The sequence below is a fragment of the Alligator mississippiensis genome, chromosome 10 (assembly GCF_030867095.1).
Source record: "Alligator mississippiensis isolate rAllMis1 chromosome 10, rAllMis1, whole genome shotgun sequence".
Taxonomy (NCBI): Eukaryota; Metazoa; Chordata; order Crocodylia; family Alligatoridae; genus Alligator; species Alligator mississippiensis.
In genome coordinates, this window is record NC_081833.1 from 47,977,612 (window position 1) to 47,995,907 (window position 18,296).

The following is an 18,296-nucleotide window of genomic DNA, read 5'->3' on the forward strand; positions in this document are numbered from 1 at the left end:
CACGCTTAAGTCCTATGCTTTCTGGATGAAAAGAGATGATGATATGTATATATAGGGTTGATTTTCAGCTCATGGCCTCCATTTGTGCACATGCCAAATTGCATAACCATGTATATTTGGCTTAGATAGCAAGTGCTGACAGCTGTACGTGTGCTTTACATGAGCAGGTATTAGGATTTTTAAAGTGTTTTAAACTGCACACTACAAGTCTAACAATTCTACTGAGTTTTCAGGGTGCACATTATAATATGTGCATATGTAAATGCTCATCCAGTACATAACCTGTTTTACACATGTACAAATGGAAGTTAGGTAGACGTACAGCTGAAAATATCAGCCAATCAGCACTCATATCTAGAACTGTTTTGTAGCTCAAGAGAGTCATTACAGATTTGCCAAGAAATAGATTGTGGTCCTGAATAATTATCAAGAGGCCACATGCATCCATCAATCACATAAGAATACTGGTTAAAATGCTTTAACATTCCTAACGTGGATGCTGTTCCAAATATTAGCAATAGCCTCTTTAGATGGAATCTTTCATGCTGAAGGTACATGAGCATTTTGCAAACTTGGTGCCCGACTATGCAAAGGGAACTGCAAAGTCAGTCACTGTACCAGCCAAGAGCTCTTCTGACTTTAGCGGGGCTCTACACAGACTCTGCTTTCTCCATGCACAATTCTTGCAGGCTTGTAGCCATAAGCCCTCATTCTTCAAATGCCTCCCTGTCCTAAGTAATGTAATCCCACTGGCTTCAATTTAAGATTGTCCCAGTTCATTCTGAGCTCATGTTCTTAGCTGTTTTAGCATTGTACAACAGGATACATTTCTCTTTCAAGATATCTATATCTTAAAAACTTAGAGAAAAATACAGGATTTCCTACATATGTTAGTCAGATGAGTAAAATTTACTAATTATATTTACACACAAAATTGCTTCACCTACTAATGTAATCCAGCTATGTTTGGGGTAGACTACAACAGGGGTGAAATTCTGGCCTTACTCAAATTGATGACACAATTACCATTGACTTCAGCAGGATTGGGATTTCATCCACAATGTATATGAACAAACAGCGATCCTGCACAATAGCTTAAGGTAGCAATAAAAACACTATGCCCAAATGAACTGCAGAGGGAACTCAGTCAGATTAATATAAGCGCCAAAGCTAAAATCTGGCCAGGATGCTAGATTTAACAGCCCTAAAAAAAAATAATAAAAAAAAAATAAAAAAAAATCCAAAACCAAAAAAACCCAACAAAAAACAAACAAACCTGGAAATATCTTAATTTCCTACAATGATGAAGCTATTAGAGTTGCATTTCATCTGAGTCAGATGATGTCACTCAGAATTACAATATACGATGAGTTATAGTTTTTATATTGAAAGAAAATAAAATCTGATTCACTAAACAAGTAGCTTTACTTGGTAAAAAATGTGAAGAGAAGTATAGACTCAGTTTGGCAGTAGATAATCTCCTTCACTTTTGATCAAGGCTAGGGTGGTGGGAAAAGATGTCCAGAAAGTATACGAAGAGGCACACCTGTCAGTAAACGAAATGGATGTGCATTATATCTTCCTGGTGAATTAAAAAGTGTGAAGATAAAAATGCCTGACATGATACAGTGGGGCTGTGGGAGGCCTTGGAAGGAAAAAGCATTTATCCACTTAACCAGGTGGGTGTCCATTACAATTTAACAAATTATGTTATGTCTAATTTTATCCTTCCTTCTGCTCCAGACATTTGTCTGGTCACAGTAGTTGTTAATGTGAAAATTTATGGCCACCAATTAAGGTTTAAGGCCATCAGGTAGAATGCTGAGAACAATTTTATACCCAGGTCTATTTGTCAGCATGTCAATTATATAACAATGGTGATGAATGGGCTACCTTGACAGCTGAACAGTTAGGAGTTGCTGACCTCTGATCTCAGTCACATGATAGGGTCACCTGAAACTTGCATTGCTCCTACCTGACCACATGTAACAATATAGGGGTCAAATGGCTTGGATGATTATATGTATCATGTCTGAGGCAGCCCAGTTATAAGCTTTAGGGTATGCAGTGTTGAATTCCACAGCTCTGCTGCACAAAGCTGTAGAACAACTTCAGAAATTATTGAAACAAAGGGTATACCATTTCAAAGAGGTATAAGGTAACTTTCCTTGCTGTTCAGTAGAATGGTGTCATTGTTCTTAAAGAACAACAATGAAAACAAACACGTCTGAAGAAACGGTGACTCTACCATTGGGAGAAAAATGTACAGTAGGCTTTGTATTAGTCGTGCACTCTTTATTGCACAGCAAGTGTTCCAATCTGGGGCAACCACATTAGAGGAAAATTCACTGCTATGTTCTGTGAAGAAGACTTTTTAAACTAAAGATTGGCCTAAGCTTCACAGTTTATATCTGGAACTGGAGCAGAACTACTTCCTAGTTCAGGAATGCAGAAATCTAGGCTTCTGGATTAGCATGTTATAAAGAAAGGAAGAAGCACAAAATCTGAAACAATACACAAACTTCGCCAAGGTTCAGGTGCTGAGCACATGGGTGCCAGTTAATCTTCCACTGCTATTTGTGTTTTTAAGCTGGACAGAATGACTTTTAATCACTTTGCTTGCTCTCTGTAAAATAATACATAGTGCAACTCCTCACACACTTTTACTTGATATTCTGAGCAACATATTCACGCTCAAATCTCTATAAAAGTTATCCTTGCAGCAAAACAAATGGAAAATTAAGAAAATGCACACATATTTGATTAGAGGGAATTATGAGAAATGTAATCAGGAATAAATTATAATAGTTTACTTCATAAGGCTGGATGCTGTTTTTCCTTCAGAAATAACTGTAATAAATTATCATGACGCTATAAGAGTCAAATTCCCATTTTTCTATTCAAAACAGGAATTGTCAGCCCCTTTTGGTTGATTCTAAACCCACATAACTGACTACCTTAGCATTTTACCAGCAAAGGAATGACAGAAGTCATGCCTCTATATCAACCTTTCTGGAGAAGAGAAAGCAATCCATGTATGGTGGAGACCTTTTCTTTAGCTGATCAATGCCTACTCATACCTCTTACTGAAACTTTCTGAAACAACAAACAAAATCTACTCTCTTTCACTGATGTTACTGATCTGAAGCAATGAATCCCAGTCAGTATTAAAATGAAGTGGTCAGATAGGAACTGAGTGGTGCTTAGCTCTTTTGATAATCTAATCTTTAATGCATTCCAAAGTGATTTGGCCCATTTATGTATAACCATGGCTAATGATCTTTCTTGTGCTGTAACTAGAGTGCGCCCAACAATCAACAATGGCTCACAGCAAGATGAATTACTATTTATATAGGGAAAGGAAAGGGACTGACAAAATGACTTTGCTCCCAGATGAGGCATGGAAGAAGGAATGTCAGCTGAGGGTTACACTGTGGGGAGGGTCTTCCAAGAAGAGTTTGAATCTAAGTATATATCCAGGTCCACATGCTTTCTTTCCATTGGTAAACCACTGGGTAGAAAAACATCCACCCCAATCTCTGACTACAAACAGCTGAAATCACTTATGTTAGTAATGAATTTGGCCTGTAATACATTACAAACACTTCTAGTCTTTCTCACATGAGAGCCTAAGGTCTCCAGAGGCATTATTTCCATTGGAAATGAGGACTTCTACAGTATCCTGGGGCATCATTCATGTCATAGCATGATGGCCTGAAATTAACCAGCATTACCATTGCATGTAGTTTTACAAAGCAAATCTGTATCAGAATCTGTCTTTTAACAGTGTCCTACAAATGTATTTTGCTGTTCTATACAGTGGTAGGGATGAGACAAATGAATTTGACAATAAAGGGGTTTAAGTGATAGCTGCATGAGCTTTAAAATGCCAGAATTTCTATTATTACCCAAATTCTCTTTCCCCCTCTGTCCATCTGCTCACCTGGGACCTGGAGCATAGCTGAGTCCAAGTACTGGGCTTTACAAGATGTCACACTAATGGAAATAGTAAGGCATACACAAGTCAATACATCATACATAGCCTTTCTTTTTCCTTCACATAAGAAATGCTCAAGTCATACATGCCTTAAAACACTAACCATTCAGTAGAACTAAATCAAATACTTTTTCATACATATATGTATAGACATTTATATACATACATGCACTCCTGTAGGAAGAGGAGGAGAAAGATTAATCAAATCAAACCAGTTCAGAGGCCACGGATACAGTAATAATAGTCATTCTTAATACCATTAAGATTAGAATTTTTAGATGAGTTTTTATGTAACCTTTTGCTGAAAGCTTACATGGCTTTAATCTCTGCAAGTCTGCTATTGTCATTGCTCATATTTAATAACCTTACTGTGTGGCACTGTACTTGCATAATTGTAATCAAGGGCCAAATAATATAATGTACCCTGTCATTCAAAGTTTCTCACAGTTTTATACAGAAAATTTATTTTCTTTCTCTAGTCTGAGATATAATGCCGATAGAAATTAGACAAATAATCTCCTCCAAATGCCCGAAATCAGAGTAACCAAAGAGTTGACAGAATCAAACAACAAAAATGTAGCTTCACACAGGCATATCAACATACAGGCTCACGCATATTTTGTACGCATTTATGAAAAACTTATAATGAATTATGTTTAAGAATCCACTGTATACTGTAATTATTACAGTCAAAATAACACCCATTTCCATGGTTTTTCAATATCAATGTTAAAAATCTCTGCAATTGTATTTCACTGCTTTTTCTAATATCCAAAATATTAGCTGGCTGTACCTTCAACAATGAATGAAGACTGGATATACCGTTCCCCCTAGATGGGGCAGAGGGTGTAAAATGAGCCTGATAAGCATATGCACTCTACTCAGGGTCTTCCTCCCAACCACAAAGGAAAGGAAACAAATGGAGTACTCCAAGCAATAGCCTTGCTTCCACTATGGGTGAATTTCCAAGCAGAAATCCACTAAAGAACTATTCTTGATTAGACTCTACCCAGCATGTCTGCCAAGCTCATAATGCCAAAGGGTGAATTCCTTGTGTAGGTGATTCTAAGAACTGCATGGAGCCATGACAGTAGGGGGAGGCATGCATTCAAGGGAACAGCACAGTTCACTTGTTTTCTACATAGGTGGTTTTGATTCTGTTGGTCCTCCGAGGTGAATGGTCTTAGGATACCTGCTTGGTTAGTGGCCAGGTCTTCTGCCATTTCAGTGTGATAACTAGTTAGTCCCCTGAGAGGACTAGTAAACACTGTGAAACTCACTGAGCTTCCCACCCCCATGTGTGCCTCATTTGATCAACAAATAGGACCACTATGCATAATGCAGTTGGGAGAGGAAAGGGTTAAAAATCTTCTAGTGGAACACTTCATAAACAACACAGCATTTGCAGAAACATGAAGTTTAATTCAATCTAACCTACAGTCCACATATGGTAAATGTGCAGCCCTATGTATTTCCCAGATACTTCCATTCCCCATTTCTTTGAATGATATGCACAGAAGCAATGTATCTTGAATGCATGAGAAGTATGTTTATACATATTTATATACACACCCCTTCAAACAGGCACTTGCAAATAATCCCAACACTCCAAAGGGTTCAGCAATTAGGGGGAATTTTCAGCACCATAGACGTGGATTTAGTCATATACTTCTCATTACCAGAGACAGGCTGTGCAGCAATTCCCTCAACACTGAGAATATTTGACTTTGACTCCAAACAATGTAAAAATATCTCAACCTCAATATAATTTATGTTCCCTCAAAAGAAACCTAAAATGCTCTAAGCCTCACTCAGGCATCTGATGTTCCAGTTCCCTCTGTTACAGTGTATGATCTGGTGTTTTACTTCACATACACTCTTTGCTTCCTTATGATTTCTTAGACAAAGAAACAAAATGTCCGGTATGCGCTGAGAGTATAAACACAGTTGACTTGTTTTCCCCAAAGCATTGATTTTATGCACTTTTAAAATAACTATTTTCATTCTGTTTGCATAATCAGCTGGGACATTGTTCCTCTACATTCGCAGAAACACAGATGGAATTGCTGATTTAGGGTCTTTAGAGAGATTTTACTGCATTCTCCAGAATCTAAGCTTTTATTAAAATAAGGTTTCTAGCACTTCTGGTTGTGAAGATAGCCTGGACAATGTAAATTGATGCATGGTTATCTTGTTGAGTCCACAGACAAAGTGATGCAATAGCACCAAGGGAACTGTGAACTTCCCCCATTTATTTTATTGGGTGTTTACTTGGGGCCAGATGCTCCCCTCTGTTGTGCAGTGTGGCGTTAAATGAGAGATAGAGGGAAGAGGAGTGGAAATAAAACCAACAGAGAGGAGAGAGGAGACTCTCAATAGCACACTTCCCAGGGACCTACAGATGCCCTCCTCTGCTAACACAAGGCTGTTGGGAGGATTTGGGGCTGACTCCTGCACATAGTATGTTTTTTACTAAAGACAGTGAAAAACAAATTGACAAAAGTTAATGGTGATTCAGGCAGTATTACCTCTCCATCAATGCCTACAGCTAACTTCTTACATGTAGAAATATAAGGCTTGCGAGGTAAGGAACAATGTAATAGCTGGATGGTCCCTTGTGAAGCACAGCAGATGAGCAGTCCTTCCATGGAATGTACCAGGACGTACATGGAAGGAACCTGATTTTTCACAAGATCCTTGGGTTTGAAGGTTCTCTGCCTCTAAAGAAGTTGCAAATTCCCCCCCCCCCCCCCACACAGATTTTTTCATCTTACATTTTTCCATGGGAAAGGTTCATTTAGTCCTTCAGCTAAATTACAGGGATAACAACTCTACATATTTGTGGGAAAGCCATACAGGAATCTATTTGCGAATGCACCATCATTGAACTCTATAACTTGGGAAAAACAATGAAAACACAGTCCAATGTAATCTATACAAGAGGACTACACTATCTAAACCATATTGTGCATGATCACACTATAACTAAATCCTACAACAAACAATTTTTTTATAACATATAACGGACTTAAACCCCAAAAGAGAAATGAAATGCAAAGTACTAAAAGCATTGTTTTAAAGAAAGAACATTTGCCTTTAGGTCACAGCAAGGCCATGTAAAAAGAGTTGGTGGCATATACTAGGGAAAGTGGGAAAAGGGAAGAAAGAAGGCCAGGGAACTATGAAAGGAAAGAAAAAAAATGTGTAGAGTCAGATACACACTGGGCATGTCTACACACGCAATTGATGTGACTAAATATACTCTGGCTCAGTCGGAGCTGGCATAAATTAATCCTGATGTCACTGTCTATATGTGCATTTAAGTGCAGTAATTTACTGCACTGCAGGATACCACTTGTATCAGATGCGACTATCCAGCAGTACAGTAAATTAATTAGTCACCCTAACTGTACTGCACATGTAGATGGTAATGCTTTACTGCACAGTCATACTTTACTGCAAATTAGTCTGCTGTGCAGTAAAACATCTTGTGTAGCTGCGTCCTCGAGAATATCCAAACAGGAATTTTCATAATCACTAAATATCTGTACCTCTTACTTTATCCATCCATATTTTATAGATAAAGGTCTTAGTAAATGTGCAGCAGTGGCAGAGAAAATGGTTCAAAGTTTTTTCCTTTTAACATCTATGATTCTGTGGTTCATACTGGTACAAACAAAAATCACATAACACAAGTCACATGCTGGCAAAAAGTCTAACCACTTAGATTCAAAATTCTGAAACTATAGCTTTCCCACTGTAATTACTGTAAACGAATATCCTTGATGATCAGTTATCATAGTAGTGACCTGAAATGACCATTAACTGATGGGTGAGACTAATGGGAAGCAGAAGAATGGTAGTTAATAACCATCTCCAACTCGCATCTATGACAATACCTTGCTGAGCATTTCCTGTTGTATTCAGAGAAATGTCAAAATGTTAATCTTTAAGCTCAAGCCTGGGGGTAGAAATTCTAGGATTCTTTTCTAGTGAATATCAGCAAAATATCCTGATACATTCAAGATGTGCACGTGTGTGTGTGTGTACATATATACCTACAAAACTATGCTGGTTTGCCTTGTTGTTTTTTTTTCCCATTACAGAGAAACGATAAATTTAATTGTCCAGGTGAGGGCCTACACAGTATACGGGACCCAGATCTAGAATGTGTAAATGAAACACACTAATTCTGCCCATTTTCCACAACTGAGTCCCCAAAGACCATAGAATGCTTCGTAAATGCCTCCTGTAGATAAAAACTGTAGTGCCTAATACTAGCATAGTAAATGCATGCAATTCTCCATATTTTTTTTCTACAGATTAAAAATCTTTCTGGCCACAACATCAATGACTTCAGACTATATATCGAGACTTTAGACCTTTTGGTGGTGCCGACCCATTCACTTTATAAGATACAATATACAGTACTGGCTTTGAGCCATCTCACTACTGATCTTTGATGCTTTGTTCTCTTTTACTTTAGGATGGAAAAGAACAAATAATGCTGAGATCTTTTCTTTCTCTTGAGTCTTTCTGATGTCTATCTTCAGAGCCCTCCGAACATCCAATTTATGTCATTCCTTCTCTTTCTTATGCTGTGGATTTGAAAAGAATGAAGGTAATATAATAACCTGAGATCTATGGAAGATTGAAATGGCCTTCGGAGTAAACTTCAGTGTTAGTCTTAAAACTATCTTGCCTGAATGGGAACTATTAAATTGCTTTTCAATAGATAATGCAACTAGTCCTGAAATTCCTCTTGGAAGAAGTTATTGCCATGGGGAACACTTTAATGATAATAAAGCAGAAGGTGCCACTGCCTTAAGAAGTACTTCAGATAGGTATTTTGTCCAAATTTGCCATGCATTGTTCAAAGTTACTGTAAAGAACTTATGAATTTTTTGTTGATCAATAAGTTATTGTGACTGATTTAAGACACTGACGTTTGCCAATGACATAAATAGGCATTTGCTGAATAAATTGACTAGTAAGGCCATTACAACTTCAGTGTTTCATATGAAAAGTTCTCTTAGACCATCATGTAAAGATTCTAAAGTCTATTTGTATCAGATATTTATATAAAGCATATTTCTCTATTAGCTAAATCAGGACATGATTCAGCAGCCCATAGGTATTCAGCAGAGCACTCAGGCACATAGTTAGGTCCAAATGACTTAAATGCATGTATTTAGATTTTTCTGAATAGGGCTTAACTGGGACCTTAAGGATCATCTCTTTACATCAGTGTTTGAACACGTCCTCCCTGCATACCTGGTTAGTTGAGACTTTTCTGATATATAGCATTGTAAAACTATTTCATTACACAGAGGTCCTTATGTTGTTCTTATCATAGCTCTGGCTGCAGCATCTGAACAAGCACTTGCCATAAGCTTAAAGCAATATAGGGGTGGACCTTTCAATAATGTATCATGGACACCTTTTAAGCACACTTGCAGAATCCCTTTTTTTTTGCTTGGTAGCCATTCTGTTAGGGTTAAACTGTATAGGTCTATGTGTAACATTCAACTCTGAAAAAACAAGTCTTGCTCATTAGGCAGGTGACACAAGCTATCTACGGGGAACTGAAAGGCTAAAAAACCTTCGCTTGGTCAGCAAGTAAGTCCAGGTTCCTGCAGGCTCATCCTTCCAGATTTTCTGTGGATTAATGGAACAAGAAGGAACATGTACAAGAAAGCATTAATTTCATTCCTCTGACAATGGACCCACTGTTAGGACTTCTCTCATTCTGTGCCTGTTAAAGAGCAGTTGTTTGAACATAATGAGAATATGGTCTTTCAAACATTTTGTTTTGTTTGTTTGAATATTGTTCGTTAGACTCCATTTTTCCTGGTTAATTGTACCAGGCCTGCCACATCAGTGATCCCTTTCTATGAACTGCTAATGCCAGGTTTTCTTCTGTTCTTTCCAAAAAACAGACATTATTTCTTTGTGCTTGGACCAGCAGACCTAATCTGTCCTATTAGGTGACAAGGGCAGCCTTGTAGCAAATATCCTTTCTTCCTTTGTGACCAAAATCCCCATGGAGGAACTGCTATTTTTAACATCCATATTTTTTAATATGAATGTGGGTCTACAGAGAGTGGGACATTTTAGGTGGACTCCTTTGTGTTTGAACTTAACCTGTGTTTCAACTTAAACTTAATTTTTAGGAAAGATGACAGCATTCTGTCATAAGAGAGTAACTCTTAGCATTTTCTAATAGCATTTCCATTTTACTTTATTTTTTCCCTCGAGTTTCACCATGATCTAGCCTTATAGGTTTTGGTTTTCTCTTTCTTTTTTTTTCTTTCCCTCGGAAATGGCTATACAGATTCTTTCCCTATCCTGCTCAGATGACAGGCCTGGATTAGCTTCTTTTCTGTAGCAGATATTAGTTTGATCTTTGCTTCCCCTACCTTAATGATTTTACCAGGCTCTCTCTACTGAACCAGGTCTGCCTCTTCACCCAGAATAAGATGCTGGTGGAATCGTTTGGAAGCTGCAGGAGAAATCTTAAGGTCATTTGACATTTTTTCTGACAAAAATATAGAAAAAACCTCTTACTCCTGTGCAACTGCTTCTGTCAACTACTATTTGCTCTTCTTTCAGACTGTTTGGTGCACCTTTGTATCTGAGCTTGTATACATTTGAAGAGTGGGTTTGCTTTTACACAAAGTAAAGGAGTATCTACTTCTGCTCATCAGGCTAAAAATTTAATTATATCTGATGTCTGTGTAGTTAGCAAACAAATGAAGTGTGTTATTGTCCACATTTATTGGCTTTAGGGATTCAATCCAACTTCCGCAGAAGGCAACAGACTCTTAATCACTTATATGGCAGGTAGTGCCTTACTGAGACTTATTTGCCTTTAATATGAGGATTTTCAGAAATATCCTCCCAACTTGTTCTAGATCACAAGTAAAAAGAGCAATGTAGTTCTAAAATTCAGCAGAAATTCATTCATTTTTGCACACAGCTTTCTCTCAAAGATATCAATGTTAAGTTAATTTCTGTGGGTTTTTTGTGTGGAATTAATTCATAACTTAAGAATTGGATGAGGAGGTTGCTAATTTTATTTTTTAAATACATTTCAAAATTCCAGAAGACTGTAAGAGTGCTAAATTGTGACAATATTCAAAAAGAAAAAGTGGGATGACCCAGATCCCTATAGCCTAGCTAGCCTGACATTGATCCTTGGCAAAAAAAAAAAAAAATGCAAAAGCTGACATAGGAGTCAATTGTTAAAGAACTAAACATAATTAATATAATTCAACTTGGCTTTATGAAAAATAGGTGTTGTCAAACTTAACTTCAATCTGTAGCAAGATTATAAGTTTGGTTGATAATGAAATGCAACAGAATTGTACAAGGTATTGCGACTGGTACTATTTGACATCCCAATTACAAAGTTACCACAGAATAAGATCAATAAAGCATGCAAGAAATGAGTTATGAACTGGTTAGCTGACAGACCTCCAAAACGCTTCACCGGGGAATCATCACTAATGTCTTATTTGAAAAAATTGAAATAAAACACCAATGGGCTGTTTTCATTTGAAGTTTTCTGGGATTAGTATTAGGCCTAATGCTATTCAACATTTATATCAATGATTTGAAAGTAAATATAATATTATAGCAGAAACAACTTGCAGATAACTTATGGATTGGCAGAGCAGCAATCTGTGTGATTGTCCTAACCTCCTCATAAAAGGATCTGGATCAGTTGGCAACTTGGACCTATTCCAACATATAATAGTGCTCAACACAATTTGCCAGTTAAGAGTAAGAAATGCAGAGCTGTTCTAAAAATTGTACCTTAGAAAGCAGTGGCTCTGAAAAGGACCTAGAAGTCACATTGAATAAGAAACTCAACATGAACTCTTAGCGTGATGTTATGGTACTATAAGGCTAATGTAATCCTTGAATATATCACCAGGAAAGTAGTGAGGAGGAGCAGAAGCATAGTTTTGCCTTTGTATATGGAAATCCTGAGACCAGTACTGTAATACTGTGAATGGTTCATGTACCCATATTTACTAAGAATGCTGGAAAATTAGAGAGAATATAAGAAAGAGCCAGAAAAAAAATATCCAAGGACTGGAGAAAGAGCTTCATGATGAAAAGCTAAAAAAAATTGTTGAGTTTATCAAAAAGAAGATTGTGAAATGATTTGATTGCATTGTATAACTACCTTCAAAGGGAAAAGAGGTAGAACCCAGTAGAAAATGCTATAAGCAGCACTGGCTGGAAGCTGAAGCCAGGCAAATTCAGACATGTACAGAATTTTAAAAGTGAAGGTGATTAATCAATAGAATAAAACTAACCAGGGAAGTAGTGGGCTTTTCATATCTTGATGTCTTCAAAAGAGGGTTGGATGCCTCCCCAGAAGACATGATTCAGTCAAACACAAGTTATGTGGTTCAGTATGAGAGTAACTGAATGGAAGAAAATGAATAGTTTCATAGTTGGTAGGGTCGGAAGGGACCTTGACAGATCACCAAGTCTGACCCCCTGCCATGGCAGGAAAGAGCACTGGGGTCAAACGACCCCAGCAAGGTGTTCATCTAGCCTCCTCTTAAAGACCCCCAGGGTAGGAGCCAGCACCACTTCTCTTGGAAGTTGGTTCCAGATCCTAGCTGCCCTGACTGTGAAGTAGTGCCTCCTGATGTCTAGTCTAAATCTATCCTCTGCCAGCTTGTGACCACTATTTCTAGCCATTCCTGGTAGTGCTCGGGGGAACAGGGACTCCCCCAGTGCCTGCTGGTCCCCCCTGACTAATTTGTAAACGGCCACTAGATCCCCCCTCAGCCTTCTCTTGTGGAGGCTGAACAGGTTCAGGTCCCTTAGCCTCACCTTGAAGGGCCTGCCCTGCTGACCCCTGATCATACGGGTGGCCCTCCTCTGGACCCTCTCAATGCTGTCCACATCCTTCCTGAAGTGCGGCGCCCATAACTGGACGCAGTACTCCAACTGCGGCCTGACCAGTGCCGCATAGAGGGGGAGGATCACCTCCTTGGACCTGCTTGAGATGTATCTGTGGATGCATGACAAGGTGCGGTTGGCCTTCCTGATAAAGTGCCAATCTGTACATAAGTTTGGGGAAGTTAGACCAGGCAAAAAATGGGTAGCCTTATTTAACTTAGTTCACCTGAGGAGGTGAACTAAGATAAATTGAGGACTGGTTAGCCCAATCTTTCAAACAACTGTACACATTTGGAGTGTAGCCCCACCCCACAACCTTGACTGGGCTAATTTTAGACTCTGGCTTCCTGTCTTAGACAGTCAACTTTCCTGTGAATCCACCAGCCCCTTTGCCCTTCTCCCCACCATCCATACCCGCTAGTCCCCTGCCCCTGCATCCTGACTGACTTAGATCAGGTTCCTGGGATGGATCCCAGCGCCCATGAATGTGTGCACATTAGGACTGTGCAAAGCTTTGGGTGCTGATTTGATTTGGAGGAGATTTGGCCTGATTCAGCAGCCAAATCTCCAAATCCAAATCAAATCAGACCAATAAAAGGGTCCGAATCGATTCAAAGCTCTCCGAATTGATTAATAATAGTTAATATATAATATATAATAGTTAATATTAGCTAAGGCAAAGCTTGCAAGACTGTTTCCCACAGACGTATCCTGTCTGTCATAACTGTAATGTTAAAATTAACTGTCTGTATCAATCATAAGACTATCATGGGCCTCAAGAAGCAGAACTAGAAAACAGAACTGCAAACTTTAGCTCACCTAACAGTTCTTGCTTAAAGGTCAGTAAAAATGACAAACTTGACTACAAGGTATAATTAACACATTTAAAAAAATTCCAAAAGGAAGTAACCAAGTGGGTTGAACTTAGGCAGAGAAAATGCTAATCTCAGACCCCAAAGTGATGTGGTATGATTTGCTTATTGGGTAAACCCAAGTTAAGGCAGTAACCTATTATGATAATTTCTAACACCTTTTAACCCCATAGGGTAACAGCTGTAGGGTAAGACTGTGAGTGGCTCTAAAGCCAACAGATTAGCATAGGACAAGATATAAAGGAACACACACGTCAGGTAACCAGTAGGAAGGATGGAACAGAATGATCATTGCTGTTCCAAACCCGGACTCCAGACTCCCAGTGTGAGCAAGGACCAGATCCTGACTAAGGGATCTTCCCCAGTGCTCTCTCCAACAGCATCGATTGGGGATGCCTGACTTCGCTGGATCAACTTGGCGTGTACCTGGCACTGAGGGACTATTGATAAGTTGCCAACCATGTGGGAACTCTTTGTCAATTTGTCTGTCTGTTCTTACTATCACTGCCAACTTTTTAACTTTTACTACTATATTGTCTGTTTATTAGCTTAAACTTTTATTAACTGTTATACGTGTAAACCATATTTTGCCGCTAAAACATATTTTTGTTGCTATTTTGCTGCTATAAGTAAAATTTATCTTTACTGTTATAAGTGAAACTTGTCTTTGCTCACTCCCAACTCCGCCTCCTCAATCCTGAACCAAACAGCCCAGTGGCTGATACAGTTGCAGTGCCTAGTTGGCCTGCAACCAAATTGATATATGCACAGTGCCCAGTTGGCCTGGGACAAGGGGGACCTCCAGCAGGCCCCAGCCCCCGCCTGCTCTCCCAGTCCCACCATCCTGCTTTTAAAAGAAAAAAAAAAAAGAAAAAGCCCCTACTCACTGGTTTCTGCCAGGCGGGGGCTGGGAGGAGCAATCCCTGCTGCCCCCACTACACCTTGCGCTGTGTGGGTGGCTCTGCCACAAATCTCCATCCCCCACCTGCTCTCCCAGCCTAATAGAGAGCTGACCTGCCCAGCCCCAGCTCCTGTTTCTTTAAAAAAAAAAAAGCCCTGCAGTCATTGGATACTGCAGCAGCTGTTGGGGCTTCTGGGGGCTTGTGGCAGAGCCCACCCATGCAGCATGGGGCAGTGGGGGGCAGCGGGGATCTGCAGAAGCTGGTGAGTGTGGACCTTTTTTTTTTAAAGAGCTGGGAGGCTGGGGCTGGGCGGGGCAGTCATTGATGGGGTTAGGAGAGTAGGTGGGGGATGGGGCCTGTTGGATTCGGTGGCCAAATCTCTGAATCAGATTCGGCTGAATCGATTCGGGACAGTGATTCGAATCATCAAATCGAATCACTATCCCCTGAATGGGCCAAATCCAAATCCAAAGTGAATACTAGCCACTTTGCACAGGCCTAGTGCACATGCTGCGCCTGATCTACAATCAGGCAACTTAAAGCAAGCCATGTGATTGTAGATGGGGTACAGCGAACACATATCCCATGATACTATGTATATTAATTATATACTTTCTGTAAATAACAGATGACTGCCTCTACCATGTAGCTCTGGAAACTGCACACAGCATCTAGTATAGCTGTTCCAGCAGAATGAAAGAACTTCAGCATAAAAGTCCCATAAAGAAGAGCTTAGCATTTAAGAGTAAAAGTAGTGGAAAGAGTAAGATTCCAAATTGAGGAATAAAAATTGTCAGTAATACTTGAATGTAATTCTATGTCTATTAACAAAACATATATACCAAATTCTCCTTTCTCTTATACTTACTGGCCTAACTAGGGCCAGTTAGGGCCACTCCTTATGTAGACAGTTTTTACTGAAAAGAGAAACAAACTAGATGATTTTAGCAGGTGCTCAAGCAAACAAATTTAAAAAAATACACAGACATATACAGGAACTTACAAAGATACTCAAAAAGGGAAAGCCTGACAAAGCAATATGCTTAGTTTCTCATTTAAACTGTTCCTCTTAATGCCTCATGGAGTCACTAACGCTAAGAAGGTCATACTAAATCAAAGGACATCATCTGCCTGGTCAAAATGTCATTATGAAGGAATCGGGGAAAAAGGAGCTGTATTACAAGTCACCTTTTCAGCTCTCAAAAACAAACTATTAATGGAGAAAGTCAGTCACTTACAGTGCATTACAGGACCAAGGTCACCAGGGAAACCACTAGGCCTCACTGGCTACCCATAACAGCACAAGAACAACTTGATTAGTTGCAATAACCTTCTGGCCTTGCAAAGGGACTGATGGAAAGTCAAGTTTCTCAGCAGGCTGCAAAGGCAGTATGAACAGTTCTTTTTAGATGAACAGTTCTGTAGTCTAAACTACTTGGGAACTGTGCTGAAATATTTAGGATCCATTATTGTTTCTCTGCAGTGCTCATTATTAGGTTATCCCCAGAATGACCGTATACATTATATTTTTATGTTGATAATTTAAGCTGTTCTTTGAAAAAATGAAGTTTAGTAAAGTCAAAGTTATCCAAAGGACTGCAACAGTTGATGTGGGATAAAACTTGTGAATTGTAAACTTTTAATTTATATAAATCAAAGGATGGGTATATGACACAAGTGGGTAAATTATCTTGGAAATAACTTATAACCACAATGTCAGACACATTTAATCTCTTGCTTTGGAATCTAAATAAGCTGAAAGCAGGCTTTCAATATGTACAGGAATTATGATCCCTTAGTGTTTTGTCTGCATTAAGTCATCCATCATGTTACCTATCCAAAAAAGCCTGTAGTTTGACCTTTAATAATACATATCCAATGCACCACCATGCATGAATACACACACACACACACACACACACAAACAAAATGTGGGCAAGGACCTGTGGCCTCATGTTATACTTTTGTGATTTTTAAATAATCAGCTGCATATAAACTACTAGACATTAGACAACCATTTATTATCCTAGCTACATACACTGTTGTATTAGCATGCTGTATAGTGGTATGGTGAGAGGAAGGAGAAATCACTCTACAGAACAGACACTCTTTTTTAGCATATAAATATTTATTTTTAGCACAGAAATATAAATATTATATCATCTTTATTCAATTAAAATTATTCTGAACATTCTGAATAATAGGAGGGTTTTTTAATTTGTCATAACCCCTCTAAAAAGATGGAGGCTGTTTTTCCAGAATCTGTTATAGTAACTATGCCCTATGTTGGTGATGTTAGCAAAATGCTAGTCTTTATAGTAGAGAGCCACACATAAGGACACACTAAATAAAATGATGCATTATTTTTGTTTAATTCATTTATAATTTTTCACACCTTATATTATACAGCATCTCAGTTGCAGCAAGGGAAGTTTAGGTGGGGTATTAGGAAAAACTCTCTCACTAGGAGAGTAGTAAAGCACTGGAATGGGTTAGAGAGGTGGTGGAATCAACAACCTTGGAGGTTTTTTAGGTTTGGTTCGACGACCTCCTGGCTGCAATGATCTACTTGCTCCTGCTTTGAGCAGAGGGTTGGACTAGATGACCTTCTAAGGTCCCTTCCAACCCAAATTTTCTATGATTCAAAGAAGGAAGCATGTACAAGGGTCAAAGCACAGAGTAGCTTGTTTAAAGTTCTTATTTTCCATAACCTGACTCTGCTATTGCTTTGCAATCTCTGACCCTAAGAAGATAATTTAATTTCCCATTGCCTCTTTTTTCAATGTGTATTATAAACAATAATTATATATCAGAGATGATAGGAATGCAAATTATTTATACTTAAAATATCAAGTAATAATTTTGAGTGCCCTTTTTGTATCCCCACTTTGTATCCCTTGTGTATCTCCTTTGGTGCCCTACAATTTGGGCTACAGGTCTTCAGCAACTATGAATACATTTCCTTTGGGCATCCAAACATCAAACACTCGATTTGCAAGACCATTTTAAAGACTTTGTACTGTATGAAATCCTCATATAAAGGAGCTATAGTAGTGCATAATATGATAAAGAGTTTTAAAAATAATTATATGCTTAATTTTGTGGGCAAGTACAGCAAACAGTATAAAATCAGTATCATGAATGTTGAAATTTGACCTACAAATGGTTTACTTCTTTTTCTTTGATGCCAGTGTAAATAAATGAAATGAAAAAATAGTTACACTGATAGGAGTCAAAGAATGCCACCCATTAGTTATATATAGCCCACATTATTATATTATATATAGTTTATTAGAAACGTGCAATTAGTTCAGCGTTGCTCAAAGTGAGGTACAGGATGTGCATTACTCTGTACAATTAGTACCCTTTTGTGTGGCCAGATTAGTAAACTAGATGTTGACTCTTCAAAGACCTATCCACATGCTTAACTTTATGTACTTTGTGTTCTGTTGGCACAGAGTGAATATGGCTATAGTGATTCAGGTTTGAGTGCTAGCTATGATCTTCTTTACTTCACTCTGCCTCTTAGTGCCATATGAATATGTGTATATTAGTCTGCTGAGGCAGAGCTAATTAGCCATCTGCAGTACTACACTAGAA

General features: G+C 38.6%; 1 protein-coding gene across 6 annotated transcripts in view; it reads right to left on the reverse strand.

Moving 5' to 3' along the window:
• FTO (FTO alpha-ketoglutarate dependent dioxygenase) overlaps nucleotides 1–18,296 on the reverse strand; it is a 420,744-nt gene that overhangs the window by 12,197 nt on the left and 390,251 nt on the right. Inside the window, exon 10 of one of the 6 annotated variants that reach the window (XM_019497457.2) lies at nucleotides 3,944–3,996. The exons of the other annotated variants lie outside the window; for them this stretch is intronic. Within the exon in view, the coding sequence (XP_019353002.2) occupies nucleotides 3,944–3,996 (53 nt within the window). The remainder of the gene's footprint in view (nucleotides 1–3,943; nucleotides 3,997–18,296) is intronic. 6 annotated transcript variants of the gene reach the window in all.